Source organism: Belonocnema kinseyi, chromosome 8 (genome assembly GCF_010883055.1).
Source record: "Belonocnema kinseyi isolate 2016_QV_RU_SX_M_011 chromosome 8, B_treatae_v1, whole genome shotgun sequence".
NCBI classification, from domain to species: Eukaryota; Metazoa; Arthropoda; class Insecta; order Hymenoptera; family Cynipidae; genus Belonocnema; species Belonocnema kinseyi.
The window spans coordinates 81271819-81290363 of record NC_046664.1 but is presented as its reverse complement, the minus strand read 5'-3'; the positions used below and the strand labels follow the sequence as shown (position 1 = coordinate 81290363).

The 18545-nt window shown below is 26.7% G+C and overlaps 1 protein-coding gene across 6 annotated transcripts in view; it reads right to left on the bottom strand.

The window, feature by feature from the left end:
• Positions 1 to 18545, bottom strand: part of LOC117178749 (ankyrin-3-like) — a 108706-nt gene that overhangs the window by 35579 nt on the left and 54582 nt on the right. For all 6 annotated transcript variants that reach the window (XM_033370187.1, XM_033370185.1, XM_033370186.1 and 3 more), the window contains exons 10-15: positions 17031 to 17177; positions 13644 to 13793; positions 8911 to 9051; positions 8334 to 8489; positions 4871 to 5167; positions 1490 to 1673 (exon numbers count right to left, since the gene is read on the bottom strand). In XM_033370187.1, coding sequence (XP_033226078.1) covers positions 1490 to 1673; positions 4871 to 5167; positions 8334 to 8489; positions 8911 to 9051; positions 13644 to 13793; positions 17031 to 17177 — 1075 coding nt within the window. The remainder of the gene's footprint in view (positions 1 to 1489; positions 1674 to 4870; positions 5168 to 8333; positions 8490 to 8910; positions 9052 to 13643; positions 13794 to 17030; positions 17178 to 18545) is intronic.

The window sequence follows — 18545 nt, the reverse complement described above, 5'->3', positions numbered from 1 at the left end:
CGATAAAAAAAAATACGTGTCTCTTATTTTTCGATGTATTACAACATATTGCAGTTTCATCAAAATCGGTGAGGGACACCTGGGATAGTTTCCTTGTTAGTTGTCCTGAGTTTTCTGCATGTACTGAGCTTCCGGAATTGAATTCTCTGAGTTCCCCGAATTCTATGAGTTCCCTAAATTTGCTGAGGTCCCTGAGTTCTCTGAATTCAATTATCTGAGTTTTCTTGGTTCTTTGAGTTCCCTGAGTGTCCTAAGTTGTCTGCGTGCCCTGAGGTCACTGATTTCTCTGATTTTCCTGGGTGTCATAAGTTCTCTGTTTTTTCCTGAGTTCCATGAGATCCCTGAGTTTTCTGAGTTGAATTCTCGGAGTTCCTTAATTCTATGAGTTCCCTTAATTATCTGAGGTCCCTTCTCTGAGTTCTCGGATTTCCCTGAGTTTTATGGGTTCCTTGAGTTCTCTGATTTTCCAAGTTTTCTCGAGTTCTCTGAGATCCCTGAATTATCTCAGCTCCCTGAGTTATCTGAGTTCCCTAGGTATCTTCAGTTCTCTGAGGTCCCTGAGTTGAATACTCTAGGTGGAATTCTCTGAGTTTTCGAAGTTACCTGAGTTTGATGGGTTCTCTGAGTCTTTTGATTTTCCTAGTTGTCCTGCGTTAGCTGTATGTCCTGACTTCGCTGAGAGCCCTGAGTTTCCTGAGTTGAATTCTCTGACTTCCCTAAATTCTATGAATTTCTTTAATTCACTGAGTTCTCAAAGTTCTCTGAGTTTGATGGGTTCTCTGTGTTCTCTGGTTCTCCCACCTGTCCTGAGTTCTCTGTATGTCCTAAGTTCTTTGAGATCCCTGAGTTTTCTGAGTTGAATTCTGTGAGATCTCTGAGTTGAATTCTGTGAGTTCTCTGAGCTGAATTCTGTGAGATCGGTAAGTTGAAATCTGTGATTTCCCTGAGTTGAATTCTCTAAATTCTCTGAATTCTATGAGCTCCCTAAATCATCTGAGATCCCTGAGTTCTCTGAGTTAAATTCTCTGAGTCCCCTGAGTTCTTTGATTTTTCTAGTTGTCCTGAGTTCTTTGAGATAACTGAGTTTTCTGAGTTGAATTCTCTAAATTCCCTGAATTCTATGAGTTTCCTCAATTCTCTGAGCTCCCTAAGTTATCTGAGTTGAATTTTCAGACTTCCCTCAATTCTATGAGTTCTTTAAATTATTTGAGGTCCCTAAGTTCTCTGAGTTGAATTCTCTGAGTTCTAGGAGTTGAATTCTATAATTCCCTAAATTCTATGAGTTTTCTCAATTGTCTGAGCTCCCTGAGTTATCTGAGTTGAATTCTCAGGTTCCCTGAGATCCCTGAGTTTTCTAAGTTGAATTCTTTGAGTTCCCTAAGTTCCCTGAGTGCCCTGAGTTTACTAAGTTGTGTTTTAAAACTGTAAGAGCTTCTTTCTGGGACTAAAAAACCCTAAAAATTAGGATTCTATTTTCTAAATACATTACCTCCTTCATCATCTGAATCGGACATAAGACTCGTTTCCTGCAAACTTTCGGGTGCAATCACTTTGTACTTTTCTTCCCAATTTTTGTTGTCGGGTGTTACACCATCATACGAGAGTCCCTTCAAGACTTCCATCACAGATATGTATCCTAACTTTTGAGCGATATTTAGGGCTGTTAAGCCATCCTGTGAAGTCAATTAAAAGATTTGCATTGTACTAGTAATTAATACTAGATAAATGATAAATGATCAAGGATAAATTATCTTTGAAACGTCGGAACATATTTTTAAATCTGATTAAAAAAATCACAAAATTTTTCTCAGTAATTCGATACCTCCATTAAACAAAACTTGGAGTCGTCTAATTAAAGAAACTCTCTGATTTTCAAGTCGATCCCTCGTTTTTAGACATTCTACGCTACAAAGAATAGACAGATTTAGTAATTAAAACTCTCTGATTTAGTATACTATTTGAAATTATTTTATTTTTATTTTCATTCTGTTAAATTCCTTGTGTTGCTTTTGAATTCTTTAAAACTTTTAAATTCTTTTAGTGTCCAAAATATTCTGAATTTATATAAATTCTCCGAATAATTTGAATTCGTCTGAATTTTTTAATTCCTGGTATTATTTTCAAGTACTTTAAATTCTCTAAACTCGTAAAATTCTCTGAGTTATCGAAATTTTTCGAATTCTAAGAATTCCCTCTATCTGAATTCTTAAACTTTACTGAATTCTGAAAATTCCTTGAAATCCAAGTATTATAAAATATTGAAAAGAATTTAGAGGAATTCGGAAAAATTGAAAGAATTTGGAGTTTGATCATATTAAGGGATTTCAGAAAATTCAGGAAATTAATGGAATTCAAGGAATTTCAAGAATTCGGGGAATTGCGAGAATTTCAAGAATTGAGAATATGAATGGAATTCAGGGGATTCAGAAAATTCAAGGATTTTAGAGAATTAGAAGAAATTCAGAGAATTTCAGGAATTCAGGGAAATCATAATATTAAAATACTTTAGAGAATTCTAAAAACTGCAAGGATTTCGAAGCATTTAGGAAATTCAAGGATTCCCGGGAATTTCAGGAATTCAAGGAATTCTGAGAATTAATGGAATTCTAGGATTTAAGCAAATCGATTGATTTTAGAGAATTCAACATATCCCGAGATTCTCAGAAATTCGGAGAAATGACAAAATTCATGAAATTCAGAATATTCATTTCAGGTGTCTCAGAGTATTCAGGAAATTCAAGCAATTGACGGAATTCAGGAACCTTAAGGAACTCAAGGAATTTCAGGAAGTCAAAATAATCAAGGAATTCAGGGGATTTAGAGAATTCATAGAATTTTAGGAATTCATAGTATTTGAAGATTACAGAGAATTTGAAGATTACAGAGAATTTAAGACATTCAGAGATTTTCAAGGATTTAGGAAAATCCGAATATTAGGAAATTCAGCATATTTTAAGCCTTCAAGAGATTTAGATAATTACATGGATTTCAAAGAATTGAAAGAATTCAACGACTTCAGAGATTTTCAGGAATTTAGAGAATTCAAAGTATACAAGGAACTCAGGAAATTTAGAATATTCTGGCAAATTAAGGAAATTCAAAGAGTTAAGGGAATTCAGAGAATTTTAGACGTTTATGAGCATTTAGGGGATTCAAGAAATTAAAAAAATTGACGGAATTCAGGAACTTTAGAGAACTGACGGAATTTTAGGAACTCAAATTAATCAAGGAATTTAGAGGTTTCAGAGAATTCAATCAATTTTAGAAATTCCAAATATTCAAGGATTTCAGAAAATTCAAGAAATTTTGAACATTCTGAGATTTTTAAGAATCCAGAGAATCAGAATATTCAAGGATATCAGGGAATTAAGAGAATTGAAGAAACTTAGAGGTTTTCAGGAATTTAGAGAAATACGAATGTTTAAGAAATTTAGGATATTTAAAGAACTTCAAGCAATTCAGAGGATTCCAAGGATTTCAAAGCATTTAAGGAATTCAGCGATTTCAGAGGTATTCGGCAATTTAAGAATTTCAAAGAATATATGGAATTCAGAATATTTAAGGACCTCAAGAAATTCCAAATATTCAAGTTATTCAGGAAATTCAAAGATTTCAAGGAATTCAGAGAATTTTAAAGCGTTCAGAGAACTGAAAGAATTCGGAAAGTTGAGAGAATTCAAGGCATTTTAGAAAGTCCAAGTAATGAAGGAATTCAGGGGATTTACAGAATTCAATACACTTTAGGAATTCAAAATATTGCAGGATTCATAGTAATTACGAAATTCTGAAAATTTCAAGAAGTTAGGTAATACCGAATATTTGAAAGAATTCAGAATATTCAAGGAATTCGATAAATTCAAGGCATTCCAGATATCCAATAAATTTAGGGAATTCAGAATATTGCAGGATTTCCAAGGATTCAAGAAACAATCAGAATTTCAAGGAATTCAGGAAATTCTCAGAATTTTAGAGATTCAACATTATTAATGGAAATATAGTAAATTGAAGGACTTCAGTACATTCAGAGAATTCGTAAAATTTCGAGGAATTCAACAGATTTCAAGAAGCTTCAAAAATTCAAAATATTTATCAATAATAAATAATTAAAAATAATTACAAGAACTTTAAAGAGTTCAAAAAACTTCATTGGACTTAAAGGAATTCAATGTGAATTCAAAATAATATATTAAACCAGAGATTATTATTTATCTGCCTCGAAGATTAAATAATAATTATATTTTTCAAAGTACCGATAATTGTGGCTTCATCCTCTGCCTTATTAATTCAAGACGTTTCTAATTTTAAGTTGATTTTTGCTATTAAAAAAAAGAAAAATGTTTTGCTTAACAATAAAATTTATGTAAAGATTTTATACACGCTTTAAGGGTATGATCCAGATTATCACGTGACCAATTACATAGTTTATGTTCCGTGGTTTTATGATTTGAAAATTGTAAATAATCAATATTGTGTTCAACTTTTGGAAAATGATGCAAAATATATAAGAAAAAGTCTGTCTGACTTAGTTCAGATTTTATTTTGTTTAAATAGTATAATTTTATAAATTTTTGATTTAGAATGTAACTGAGAACAGGGCTTTAGAGCCCTTATTAAAATAGAATGATCAAATTGGCATTATTTAAATAAAATAATTACTCAAATGATCAGACATATATATTTCGAACAATTTCCTTAAATTTTAGTACAATATATGAATTTTTTAAATCATAGAGCCGCCGAATATAATAACATGTAATAATCTGTCAGATGAAAGCCTGCTACATTATTACACATTATTATTATTGAACACTGGAAAATGATGACAGAAAATTGAAAAAAAATTATGATTTAAATAAATAAAGAAACTTACGTTTGTACGAGCTCGGTGTGAAGCATTCCCCTCTATAAGCGCAGACACGACATGCGCATGTCCTTGTTGAGCGGCTTGATGCAACGGAGTGTACATTTGATTATTCCTAACATCGATTTCAGCATTATGTTTTAGTAAAAAGCGTATCATTGACAAATTTCCGAAATGGGCGGCCACGTGAATCGGTCTATAACCAGTTTGCGTCTGATTTTCAATATTGCCGCCATTCTTAACTAAAATTGAAGCTACTCTAATAAAATCTTCTTGGGCGCATAAATGTAAAGCAGTCAGTCCATTCTGCAAAAAAAACAGTTTTTTCTTTATCCAAATAATTTCAGTTTATTATCAGGGCCTAACAATCCATACGAAAAATCTGTACAAAAATTTGTGAATTTATTTAAAAGTTAGGAAAATTTTATTGAAAACTGTAGGTAAAATTCAGGAAAAGTTCGGGAATTCTTCCTAAAGTTACGAAATTATTAAGAAAATTAATATTGCGGAAGAAAATTTTAATTTTTATGGAAACTGACGATTTTATTCTAATTTTGTTTAGTGTTACTTTGAGATTTAAAACAGACCTCAAAACTAGATAAACTTTTCTAATTTTTTTAGTGGCTTGAATCATCAACAATTCATCTTGGAATTGCTTTTTTGTCTTATCTTTAAGTGGCGATTTCAATTTTACAGAACATTTTGAACATTTTGATACTTAAATTGAAAATTTTCGTTTGATTTGTGCAAATATTAAGAAAATTTTTCCAAAGAATTAAAGAAAGTTCTCATTTTTACATGTTTTGATAATTCCCTAACATTTACGAATTATTCTTGATTTTTTAACAGATCTGAATCGTTAAGTATTGTTTCCAGAAGATTAGCGGAAATTACATATTTTTTAGAACAATGTATTTTCTCTAATCAAATATGAGAAACTTTCATGCCAAAGGATAGGCAAAATTCCCGAAATGTATGTATTTAAACTATTATTTTTTAATCTGCAGATTATCATGCAAAAAATATATATTAATGTAAAAAACATATATTATATATTACGAAAGAAGTTCAAAACTTACGAAAAATAATCATTTTAACAATAATTTTTATAGGTGAATTTTTTCTTACTGTTGCTTTTTACCAATTATTAAAAAATGATAAATTTTCAAAAAAGAAGATTAATTTTTTACCATATAAGACGAATTTTCAACAAAATACAGAAATTTACAACCAAATAGGAAAATTTTCAACCAAAAAAAGATTTCAAACTAAATTGTTGAATTTTTAACAACAACAAAATAAATCTCAACCAAAAATGATATACCTCAATTTTCAGATAAAAAAAATTTGTTAACCAGAAAGGAAACGAACTTTGAACCAAAGTTATAAATTTTCAACCAAAAAAAATCTAATTTAAACAAATAATTAAACTTTTAGCCAAGTGAATGAAATTCTAGAATAACAAAATAACAATTTTCTTTCATCATTTTTCAATTCCCCTCTGTTTCCCTTTTTCTCGTTATCCACTTAAATACAAACTAAATAAATACTAATAAAATGTTACTAGCTTTGGTTAAATTAATTCTTTATCGTTTTGTCAAATATTTGGTAAAATATTCGTAGTTTTTGGTTGAAAAGTCATCTTTTTAAGTTTCAAATTCATCTATTTTGATTTAAAAAATTAAACTGTTTCGTTGAAAATTATATTTATTGTTAAAAATTGATATTTGTTTGGTGGTGGGAAATTCGTTTTATTTTGGTAGAAAATCATTTTTTTTATCAAAAATGCAAATGTTTGGTTGAAATTTGATCTCTTTAGTTGAAAATGTTAATATTAAAAAAAAACATTTTTTTCAAAATTAAGTTTCATATTTGAACATTTAAATATTTGGTGCAAATTTGGTATTCTTTGGTAGAAAATTACAATATCTTAAAAATGGAATGGTATTGTTGAAAATAGAATTGTTTTTTTCTTGTTCGTTAATTTTTTGTTGAAATCTGACTTTTTCAACTAAAAATGTAAATAATTCGTTTCTGCTTGAAAATTTATCTTCTTTGGTAAAAAATTATAATATTTTTTTGAAAAAGGTTTTTGTTGTTGATAATTAAGGCTTTTTAACTGAAAGTTTAACTATTCGCCCAAATTTTGTTGTTGTTTTTGTTTGTTTGAAGAAAATGAAATTATTTGGTTCAAAATTAGCTTTCTGGTAGAACATTTATATTCATAGGCAGAAGATAAAAAAAAATGTTTTAGATCTGAATTTTAAAAAGTTCTTTTTTTGTTAATATTTGTTAAAAATTCTTATTTTTTGTTATCGTAAAACCCCCATTTCTTAGCTAAAAATTTTAACATTTTCTTTTAAAAAAAGCATTCTTTTTGGTTGAAAATGAAGGTTTTTAATTAAAAATTTAAATATTTGGTTGAAATGTTGTATTTTTTGGTAGAAAATTATATTATTATATTATTATATATTATTATACTGATTTTTTAACTAAAAACTTAACTGTTTCATTTCTGCTTGGAAATGTATCTTGTTTGGTAGAAAATTCAACTATTTGGTTAAAAATTGGTCTTTTTTGGTGGACAATAAATTTTTTTCGTTAAAATGCTACTGTTTGGCTTAAAATTGATCTATTTGGTTGAAAAGTGAACTTCTTTGTTGAAAAAGCGTTTATTATTGTCGAATATTAGGTTTTTAAATTAAAAATTCAAATATTTGGTTTCAATTTTGTATTTTTTGGTAGAAATTCTAATATTTGGTTTAAAATTAACTTCTCCGTTGTACATTTATATTTATAGTTTAGTAGAAAATTGGTCTTTTTAGTTTGAAATCTTTTTAAAAGTAATTGCAGTTTTCGATTAATATTGCAACTGTTTTGTTGAAGATTCGCTTTTTGTTCAGAATTGATTTTTTAAACTTAAAATTTAACTGTTCCATTTCTGGTAGAAAATTGAACTTTTTAATTAAAAATGTTTGTATTTCGTTAGGAAATCGCATTTTTTGTAGGAAACTAATCTTTTTGTTATAATGAAAATTCATTTAGAAAATTTTCTTTTGGTAGAAAATTAATTTTCTTTGTTGAAAATTTAACTGTTTGGTTAAAAGTGCAACTGTTTGGTTGAAAAATTTATCAATTTATTTGCAATGCTTTTTCTTTCTTCAATTAAAATTTTGTCTTTGTTCAAAAATTCGTCTTTTTGTATAATTGTATTTTTTGTGAAAAATGCATCTTTTTGGTTTGAAATTAATCTGTTTTGGTTGAATTCAACTCTTTTTTATTAAAAATTAATTCCTTCATTTATCAAAACATCGACTATTACATTCTTCTTTGAAAATTAAACTTTTTTGCTGGAAAATCATTTCATAATTCAATCACTTGGTTGAAAAATCGTCATTTTTCGTTTAAAAATAATTTTTTAATAATAAATTTACTTTTCACCCAGCAATATTTATAATATTTAAATTATTACCTTCGCTTTATGATTAGGATCAGCTCCATGCTCGATAAGCAAGTTTGTCATATCGTAATGACCTTTCTGAGCACTCAAATGCAACGGTGTGAAGCCAGCTTTCGATTCAACATTTGCTTTTGCTCCATGTTCCAATAAAATAGAAGCTGTGTCCATCTAAAAATTATTATTTTTTAATTGTCAACTATTACTATGGATTTGAGAATTTTCACAAAAATAATGAAAAACTTTTTTTATCGAAATGAAAAAATATCCGTGTCTTAATTTATTCTATTTTATTTTATTCAGTAATAATAAATCAAAAGATTTACAATATTCGAAATAACAATCAATAGTACTAGACATTATCTAAAATTGTGGATTCAGACAAAAAAATTTCAAATTTTCTAGGGATTAATCAAGCCTAAATGAACTCTTATTTACTATATTTAAAAAAAATTTGAATATGTCAGGACGAGTCGTGAACTGGCCATCGTAGAATTGAAATTTTTATCATAATCTTCAATCGTATCATTCGTTCCCGGACATGGAAAAGCTTAGATTTTAACCAATTTTCCATAATTTTTCAAAAAATTACCTGATTTTTTCGAGCTGCAATATGCAAAGGCGTGTGTCCATTTTGAGAAGAAAGTTGCGTAGACGCTCCCTTTTCTAATAATAATTGTGCAACATTTGGATGATCATAGTGACACGCCAAATGCAAAGGAGTAATTTTGTTCTGTAAAGAATTTTTTTTAGTGCAACAAATAAAATATATCAATTTATTTTTTAAAAAAATAAATATTTTTATTATTCCAGATTGTACAGATTCCCCTTTTTTTACAGTATCTCCCCCCCCCCCCCTATTTTCCAGATGATTTGTTTTCCTCTCATTTAATACGAAAATTTATTTACATTTCATTGAAAGTTATTGTTATTTTTTTAACTCTGCTAATATATTTTTGGGCCATGATTCATCTCTTTTGGTTAGAAATTCTATTTGCTTCTAGATTCAATTGTTTTATTGCAAATTCCACTATTTTATTATTAAGTCGTCTTTGTTTATCGTAAATTCAACTATTTTGTTGAAGCCATTAGTTTTTTTTAGATAGAAAATTCGGCCTTTTGGATCCAAAATAATTTTTCTTTTTTTTCGTACAAAAATCACCTTTTTGGTTGACAATTCATCTTTCTTAGTTGAAAATAAACTTTTATTACAAATTTAATATTAAAATTTGAAAATTCAACTGTCTTCTACAAAAATTCACTGAAAAAAATGTACCAACAATTTTGGTAAATATTCCGTCTTTTTTGGTGAAAACTGTAATGGTTTGCTTATAAATTAATCTATTTTGATTGAGTTAATTATTTTGTTGAAGATTCAACTGTTTTATTGAAAATTGTGTTCCTTATTGAAATTTTTTTTCTTAAAAATTCTACTATTTTGTAAACATTTAACTTTCCCCTTGAAAGTTCAACTATTTGGTAAATAAGTTAAATATATTATTACAAAATGAACTATTTGGTTAAAAATGAATTTCTTTATTTAAAATTCAATTTTGTTTTAATTTAACTATTCTTGGTTAAAAATGATATTTTTCGTTTAAAAATTCAGCAAGTTTGTAGAAATTTTTATTTATTTGGTTTAAAATGAACTTTTTTATTAAAAATTTATATTTTTGTGTTGGAAATTCAACTATTTTATAGAACCTTAACTTTTTCGTTAAAATTTCGACTATTTGGTTAAAAATTGAACTTTTTTGTTGAAAGGTGTACCATTTTTTATTTTAATTCGCCTTTTTTCTTTGAAAGTTCAACTAGCTGTATGAAAATAAAAATTTTGGTTTGAAAATTTATTTCATTATTTGAAACTTTATCTTTCTTGGTTGAAAATAATAATAATAAAAATAATAATTTGTCTATTTGGTGTAAATTAAACTATTTAGTTAAAACTTAACTTTTCTATGATTCATATTTTCGAAATGAAAATTTACCTTTTTTGTATGAAATTCGTCTTTTTCATTTGAAAATTCAACTATCTGATTGAAAATTAACTTTTTTATTGAAAATTCATCTTTCTTGGATGAAAATAATATTTTTTGTGGAAAATAAAAACTTTTTCATTAGAAATGCAACAATTTATTTCAAAATTAATCTATTTGGATTAAGAAATTCAGAATTGATTGAATTTTGTTTTATTTTTAACCAAAAAATCTTTATTGTTTGAAAATGTAACTAATTTGTTGAAAAATTGTCTTTTTGGTTTCAAAATTCACCGCTTTTAGTAAAATTTTTATTTTTCAATTAAAATTAATTAAAATAATTTAATTAAATTAAAAAAGTTTAAAATTAAATTTCTTGCTTGAAACTTGAATTTTGTAGAAAATAGTTGAAATTTCAACCCGAAAATATGAATCTTAAAAAAGTGAATTAAATCTTTTTTTGTTAAAAAATTCAACAATTTAGTGGAAAAATCGACTATTTCGTCAAGAATTGTCTGCTATATTTATAATTCAATTTTTTATATATTAAAAATTGCACTATTTAGTTGCAAATGCGTCAATTTAGATTAAGAATTCGACATTTTAATTCAATTTTGATTTTATGTTTTATTAATTATTATTAATATTTAAGTAATATTTTAATCTTTTTTGTCTAAAAATGCAAATTTTTATTGGATGATTTTTGTGAATTTGGTTGAAAATTCTAATTTTTAATCAAGTTCTTTTTTTGTTTTATTTGAACATTAAAAAATTTGGTATAAAACCTCACTGTTTCGTTGGAAATTAACTTCTTTATTGAAAATTCACATTTTTGAGTTAAAAATTCAACTATTTTGTAGAAAATTAACTTTTTCCTTGAAAGCTCGACTATTTGCTTGAAAATTCAACTATTTTGTTGAAAATTTTGCCATTTTTTTTTATTTCGTCTTTTTTATTTAAAAATTTGATATAAAATTGCACTATTTGGTTGAAAATTAACTCCTTTATTGAAAATTCAAAATTTTCGTAGAAAATTGCACTATTTTGTTGAAAATTATCTTCTTTATTGAAAATTCATATTTTGGAGTTAAAAATTCAAAAGTTTTGTAGAAAATTAACTTTTTCCTTCGAAAATTCGACTATTTGTGTAAAAATTCAACAATTTTGTTGAAAGTTGTACTTTTTTTTTAATTAAACTATTTTGTTGAAAGTTGAACTATTTTTTTTTAAATTCGTGTTTCAACTATTTTTTTAAAAGTTGCACAATTTTTTCCCATCTTTTTCGTTTTAAAATTCAAAAGTTTGGTATAAAACTGCACTATTTTGTTAAAGTTGTACCATTTTTTTAAAATTAACTAATTTGTTCAAAGTTGTACCAATTTTTTTTTTAAATTCGCTTTTTTCTTTGATAATTGAAAATTTTAGTAGAAAATTGCACTATTTTGTTGAAAATTAACTTCTGTATTGAAAATTCATATTTTTTAGTTCACAATTCAAATGGATTGTAGAAAATTAACTTTTACCTTGAAAGTTCAACTTTTTTTTTTAATTCCACTATTTTGTTGAAAGTTTTACCATTTTTTTTCGTCTTTTTTGTTTGAAAATTCAAAAATTTGGTACAAAATTGCATTATTTGGTTGAATTTTAACTTCTTTATTGAAAATTCACATTTTTGAGTTAAAAATTCAACTATTTTGTAGAAAATTATCTTTTTCCTTGAAAGTTCGACTATTTGTATAAAAATTGAACTTTTTTGTTAAAAGTTGTTCCATTTTTTTCGTCTTTATTGTTTAAAAATTCAAACAATCGGTATAAAACAGCACTATTTTGTTGAAAATTAACTTCTTTATTGAAAATTCATATTTTTTAGTTCAAAATTCAAATGGATTGTAGAAAATTAACTTTTTCCTTGAAAGTTCAACTATTTTTTTTTAATTCAACCATTTTGTTGAAAGTTTTACCATTTTTTTTTTTTGACTTTTTTGTTTGAAAATTCAAAAATTAGGTATAAAATTGCATTATTTGGTTGAATTTTAACTTCTTTATCGAAAATTCACAGTTTTGAGTTAAGAATTCAATTATTTTGTAGAAAATTAACTTTTTCCTTGAAATTTCGACTATTTGTATCAAAATTGAACTTTTTTGTTAAAAGTTGTTCCATTTTTGTCGTCTTTATTGTTTAAAAATTCAAAAAATTGGTATAAAACAGCACTATTTTGTTGAAAATTAACTTCTTTATTGAAAATTCATATTTTTTATTTCAAAATTCAAATGGATTGCAGAAAATTAACTTTTTCCTTGAAAGATCGACTATTTTTTTTAATTCAACTATTTTTTTGAAAGTTGCACAATTTTTTAAACTAAACTATTTTGTTGAAAGTTTTCCATTTATTTCGTCTTTTTTGTTTGAAAATTCAAAAATTTGGTTTGAAATTCCATTATTTGTTTAAAATTTAACATCTTTATTTAAAATTCACATTTTTGAGTTAAAAATTCAACTATTTTGTAAAAAATTAAATTTTTTCTTTAAAGTTCGACTATTTGTGTAAAAATTCAACAATTTTGTTGAAAGTTGTACTTTTTTTTAATTAAACTATTTTGTTGAAAGTTGTACCTTTTTTTTAATTCGTCTTTTTTGTTTTAAAATTCAAAACTTTTGTATAAAATTGCACTATTTGGTTGAAAATTTATTTATTTGAAAATTCTTTTGGCTGAAAAATATCTATTTTGCTGAAAATTTATCTTTTCTGATTTCAAATTCAAATTTTTAAAGAAAATTTAAGTATTCAGCTTGAGAACTCAACTTTTTTGTTGGAAATTTATATCATGCAGTAGAAAATTAATTTCTTATCGTAAAAAATTAATTTTTTTTTTTGAAAATTCAACAATTTGGTAGAAAAGTAGACTATTTTGTTGAAAATTAACTTTTATGTTCAAAGTCCATATTTTTTAGTTAAAAATTTATATTTTTGTTTTTAAAATTCAACTATTTTGTCAAAAGTTAATTTCATCGTTTATAGTTCGACTATTTGGTTCAAAGTTCAACTATTTTGTTTAAAGTTGATTTTTTAAAATTCATCTTTTTGTTTGAAAGTTCAATTATTTGGATAAAAATGCAACTTTTTGGTTAAAAATGTATTTATTTTTTCAAACATTTATCTTTCTTTAGTAAACAATTTTTTTTCAAAATTCAACTATTTTGTTTTCAAACAAACAAAAAATTTATTCAGAAGAATTCGTTCTACAGTTGATCCCCTATTTTCATTCAAAATCACCCTTTTACTGCCAGGTTAAAAGCATTTTGTTCTGCAAAGCCTGAGAGTAACAAAAATTAATTTAAAAAACGAACCTTTCCTTGTGCATCCAGCTTGCTGTCTTTTTGCATAAGAATTTTGGTTACATTTATATTCCCATATTTAGCAGCAATATGCAGAGGTGTAAATCCATTTTTCGTTGTGGCTGTAATTGACGCCTTGTTGTCTATCAGAATAGCTGCCACCTGTATGAATTTGAAACCATGCCTTTTTTACTTTGTTAAACTCATCAATTAAATAAAAATCCAGACGTTAGTCGTGCAACAAGTGTACGAAAAAATATATATGAAACTAAAATAAAAGCTAAACTAATATCTATAACTAATAACAAAAATATGAAAAATTATTGGCATTAATTTGCGACAAACATAATTAAATAAATATAGTTAGGAAAATGACAAATTTTTATTGATTTAAATAATAAAAATCGATACGTTTTCGGAACTTTAGGCCCTTTAAATTTAATCTTAAAGTATGGCCGTGCGGTCACAAAGACCGCACCATTTTTCTGATACGTGATATATGGAACCCGAACGTTACAGAATCATTTTAAGTCCCAATTATTCCTAATTTGAGACAAAAGTCACAAATTAGTATTGACCTGGCCGTGCGGTCTCTCAGACCGCACCGTGTACAGTTAAGAATTTTTTTATTTAAAAAAACGACAATATAATCCTTACTGCTCTGATAAACATCGACAGAGTTAACTTTTTTCTTAACACTTTTTTCATGCATTGTTAATTTTTTAATTTTTGTTTAGACATTGAGAGATGCTTACCTTTTAAAGAGAATGAATCAAATTCATTTTAGACAAATCGTGCACTTGTTTCTAAACATTACTGTTGCAAAGTTTCACAAATGTTCTAATCATGCTACAGCTATAATTACAAAAAAAACTGAAACTAATTATTAAAATAATTAATAAAAAATTATAAAAATAAAATGAAACAGAACAAAAATTATTTACATGACAAATTAGAACAATTTTTAAGGTGTCTTCATCAAAAGATTACAAGTATTCGAATGTAGGATATTATACACTTGTATAGACACCCCGTATCAGTGAACTTTTGAAGCCATAGTAGAAACTAATATAGGATTTGTTTCAACCGAGTTCAAGGAAATAATTTTTTTATCCATCAAAGTGAAAGAACCTTAATTTAATCTCTAAATCCCAGTTTTATTTTTCGAAAAATAATCCAGTCAAATTAGACGAAAAAAGACCATTTACTGGAACAAAATATAAAGAGAAATTTTGATTTAAAACAGTTTTTTAAATACATTTACTCAGATAATTGCGTCCGGTTAAAATATAGGTGAAAAATTATTTTCACTAAATTTGTAGAGAGTAAAGAAATCTTTTAAATGATCCCTTTTTGAACTTTCTGTGACGAACAGTTTGTGAGATTTTAATTTGTTAATTAAGGTTAACGATTTTTCGAAAAAAACCTCTTTTCTGATTTTCTGGATTTCGAAATCCAAAAATGTCCGAGTGAAAGGGGGTCCGATTTTATTTTTTAAGCTATAGAATTTTGTGCGCAAAAAATTATTTGAAAAATTTACTTTATAAATCATTTAAAGTATAGATGTTCTTTAGAATAAACTATTTTCAGATTTAAACAATGTATTTTTTATTTCAAACAAATTTTTTTAAATAATAATTTTTTTCATGCCTTCAGCTAACAGAAAACCTGAACAAATTTTGATATAACCGCTGGGGAAGGACAATTAATTTTTTCAATAATCTATGAGCGAAATACTAGTCGCAAAAAATATTTTTTAAGAAATTTTAATCAACAACTATGCAAAACTGTACCAAATTATTATAGAATTTTTCAAATTTAAAAGTAGTGTGTAAGGCATGAAAATTTCAAGTAACACCTTTCTTACGCCCAACAATTTATTTTTATATTATTATAAATTATTTATTATTCACAGTGATTCTCAGTCAACTTTTATCTAAAAAAAAATTCTAGAACTTTTTTTGCGTCATAATTCAATAATAATTATTATAACTACTTGTTAAATAGTAAGACAAATTATTTTGCGAAAAAAATCGTGAAACGCTTTTTTTATTTAAAATTTTGATATTAAAAACAAAAAAATATTTAAATAAAAAGTTGTTATTACTGAGAAGTACCCTGAAAAACATAGTAAAAATGGTCGTACAGAATTTTTTGTAAAATTACTTTTTCGGAAATAAATTTTTATTTTTTCGATTTTTGGACTTTAAAGATGGCAGGCTTATTTACGTTTATAAAGTTGGGAAAAATTAAATATTTTACGCATCACTTCATTGCAGATTACAAAAAATTAAGTAATGATAACAATTTGTTATTGAAAACGTAAACATTTTTTCTAAATCTAAAAAGTTATTTTCTTTGAAGAACAACTACAAGTGGTTCTTAAACTAAATTTTTTTCTAAATTGTTTTGCAAATAATTTTATTGCTATAAAATATTTGTCCCCACCACTCGGCTATTTTTGGATTTCGAATTTCAGAAAAAATAGTTTTGTAAACTTTCAATCTTTGGTTTTGAGGAACTGACAAGAAAAACCAGATCAGAATATTTTTAACGCAGACTTCTCCCAAATAACGCTACCCTTAGTTAACAAATTATTATCTCATAAAATATAAGTCGCAAAGGGTTCTGTCAAAGCTCATTTTAACGGGAATTTAATGCTCTGCAAATTGAGTCTAGTAAACTTTTTACCTATCTCTCAACCAAAAGCAACAATTTAAACAATTCAGAAAAAATATGTGTCTATATTTTGTTTCAGTGGAAATTCTAATTTAACTGAAGTAACATTTATTTTTCAAATCAACCACGTGAAAATACAAAAGCGAAAGTGTATAAAAAAATTTGAATTTGCATTTTTTAAACTCATTATTGAGTAATAATAAATTATATTTTTTTTTAAATTGTTACAAATTCGAATTTTCTTCTCTGCATGCTTTGTGGTTTGTATAACGTTGAACAAAAAGTGTGACTGACGTAACTGAAGTTTTTATTAAACAATAAATAATAAAGGTTAACACATAAATTGTAAACTGTAATCTATAAATAAATGATAAATTATAAAGTAAGAAAATTCGGCTGAATAACGAAATACAGTCAAATCTGGATTTAGTGCCAGAGTATCTCTGTTTGGTCACGCCTGAATGAACATCCCAAATCTCCTCGCAACTCCTTTCACCCAAAGCCCCGCGACGCGGTGTCAATTCTCGGAAACGCTAAATCCAGAATCACTAAATCGAGGTTCGACTGTATAAGAGAAAAAGTGAATTTACAAATGTGACTTAGTGACTAATAAATAACGGAAACTTAAATTAGATATTCACGATGCCGTGTCCAAAACAGATACAACATATTTAATTCATTGATGTGTTCAGCTATCTTGGAGAATTCTTTGTACATTACCTCATCCTGACCTTCTTTTGCTGCAATGTGCAAGGCTGTATACATGTCCTTCGTTGTCGTATCTACAGCCGCCCCATGTTGCAACAATAGCATCACTATGTCAACATTTCCTAACCGCGAAGCAATGTGCAAAGGAGTTTGCTGTTCCTATTAGGAAAATAGGTATTTTACCAATTTTTTCAGCCATAAAGGACATCTAGGTCAACAAAATCAGTTTTTATGATTTTTCACCTAAACTCACTAGGATATTTAAAAAAGTTGTTAACAAAAGTTGTAGAACAAGAAAAATTACAGCTTTTTTGTTTTCTGACTTTTTTTATAACTAACCGTTTTGGAGAAAACTTAAGGAGAAAGTTAGAAAATTAGTCAAAGTAGGCGAAATCTTTTTAAAATCTCATCGAAATATTATCTCATCTTATCAATCTCATCGGAATCTCATCGAAATCTCATCTTATCGAAATCTTATGTTATTGAATTCCCATCGAAATCTCATCATTTCATCTCAACGACATCATATTGAAATCTCACCGACATCTTATTGAAATCTTATTGAAATATCATTAAGATCTCATCGGAATCTTCTAGAAATCTCATCGAAATCTCGTCAAAATCTCATAGAAATCTCAACTTCTCAACATCTTATGTCATAGAATTCTCATAGAAATCCTATCTCATTAATTTATCTCATCGAAATCTTACCTCATCTAATCGAAATCTTATCAAAACCTTATTAAAATACTATTAAAATATTATTTCATCTCATCGACATCTTATTTAAATCTTATCGAGATATCATTCAAATCTCATCTAAATATGATCAAAATCTGATCAAAATCTCACATCATCTAATTAAAATATCATCTCATCTTAGCGGAATCTAATCAAAATCTCACTTCATCTCATCTTGTCGAAATCTCAGTATATTTTTATAAATATCTCATCTCATTTTATCTCATTTCACCATATCTCGATGAAATATTTTTTCAACTCATCGAAATCATATCGAAATATTATCTGACCTCATTGAAATCTCATCGAAATCACATCCCTTCAAATTTCTTATTTCGTTTCATTTCATCTTATCGCTAGTAGTCTTGCGCGCGCCTATTTATCTTTTTATGAAAAAGAATAAATGAAAAGCCTATCTTTTATAATAGAATTTCAACGAATTCTTTATTTTTAGATTGAAAATGAACTATTTTATTCCAAATGAGCTTTTTTTTTATCAAAGATTAATTTACATCTAATATTGATGAATAGCATTTACTACGATTTTGTAGCTCACGTTGATAATAATCATATTCTTTAAATAAGGAACTTTGCATTTTTACACCACAATTTTGATAAATCAATTTAGTAAAATTTTTGAACGCGCATTGTATTAATCAACAATGACCTTATATGTTGAAAACCACATGTACGAGGGTAGTTCAATAAGTCCTTAGAATGACCAACAGATGGCGCGCGAATCGCTCCAAATCATCTGTTTTCAGTCAGCACCACTCCCGACTAGAT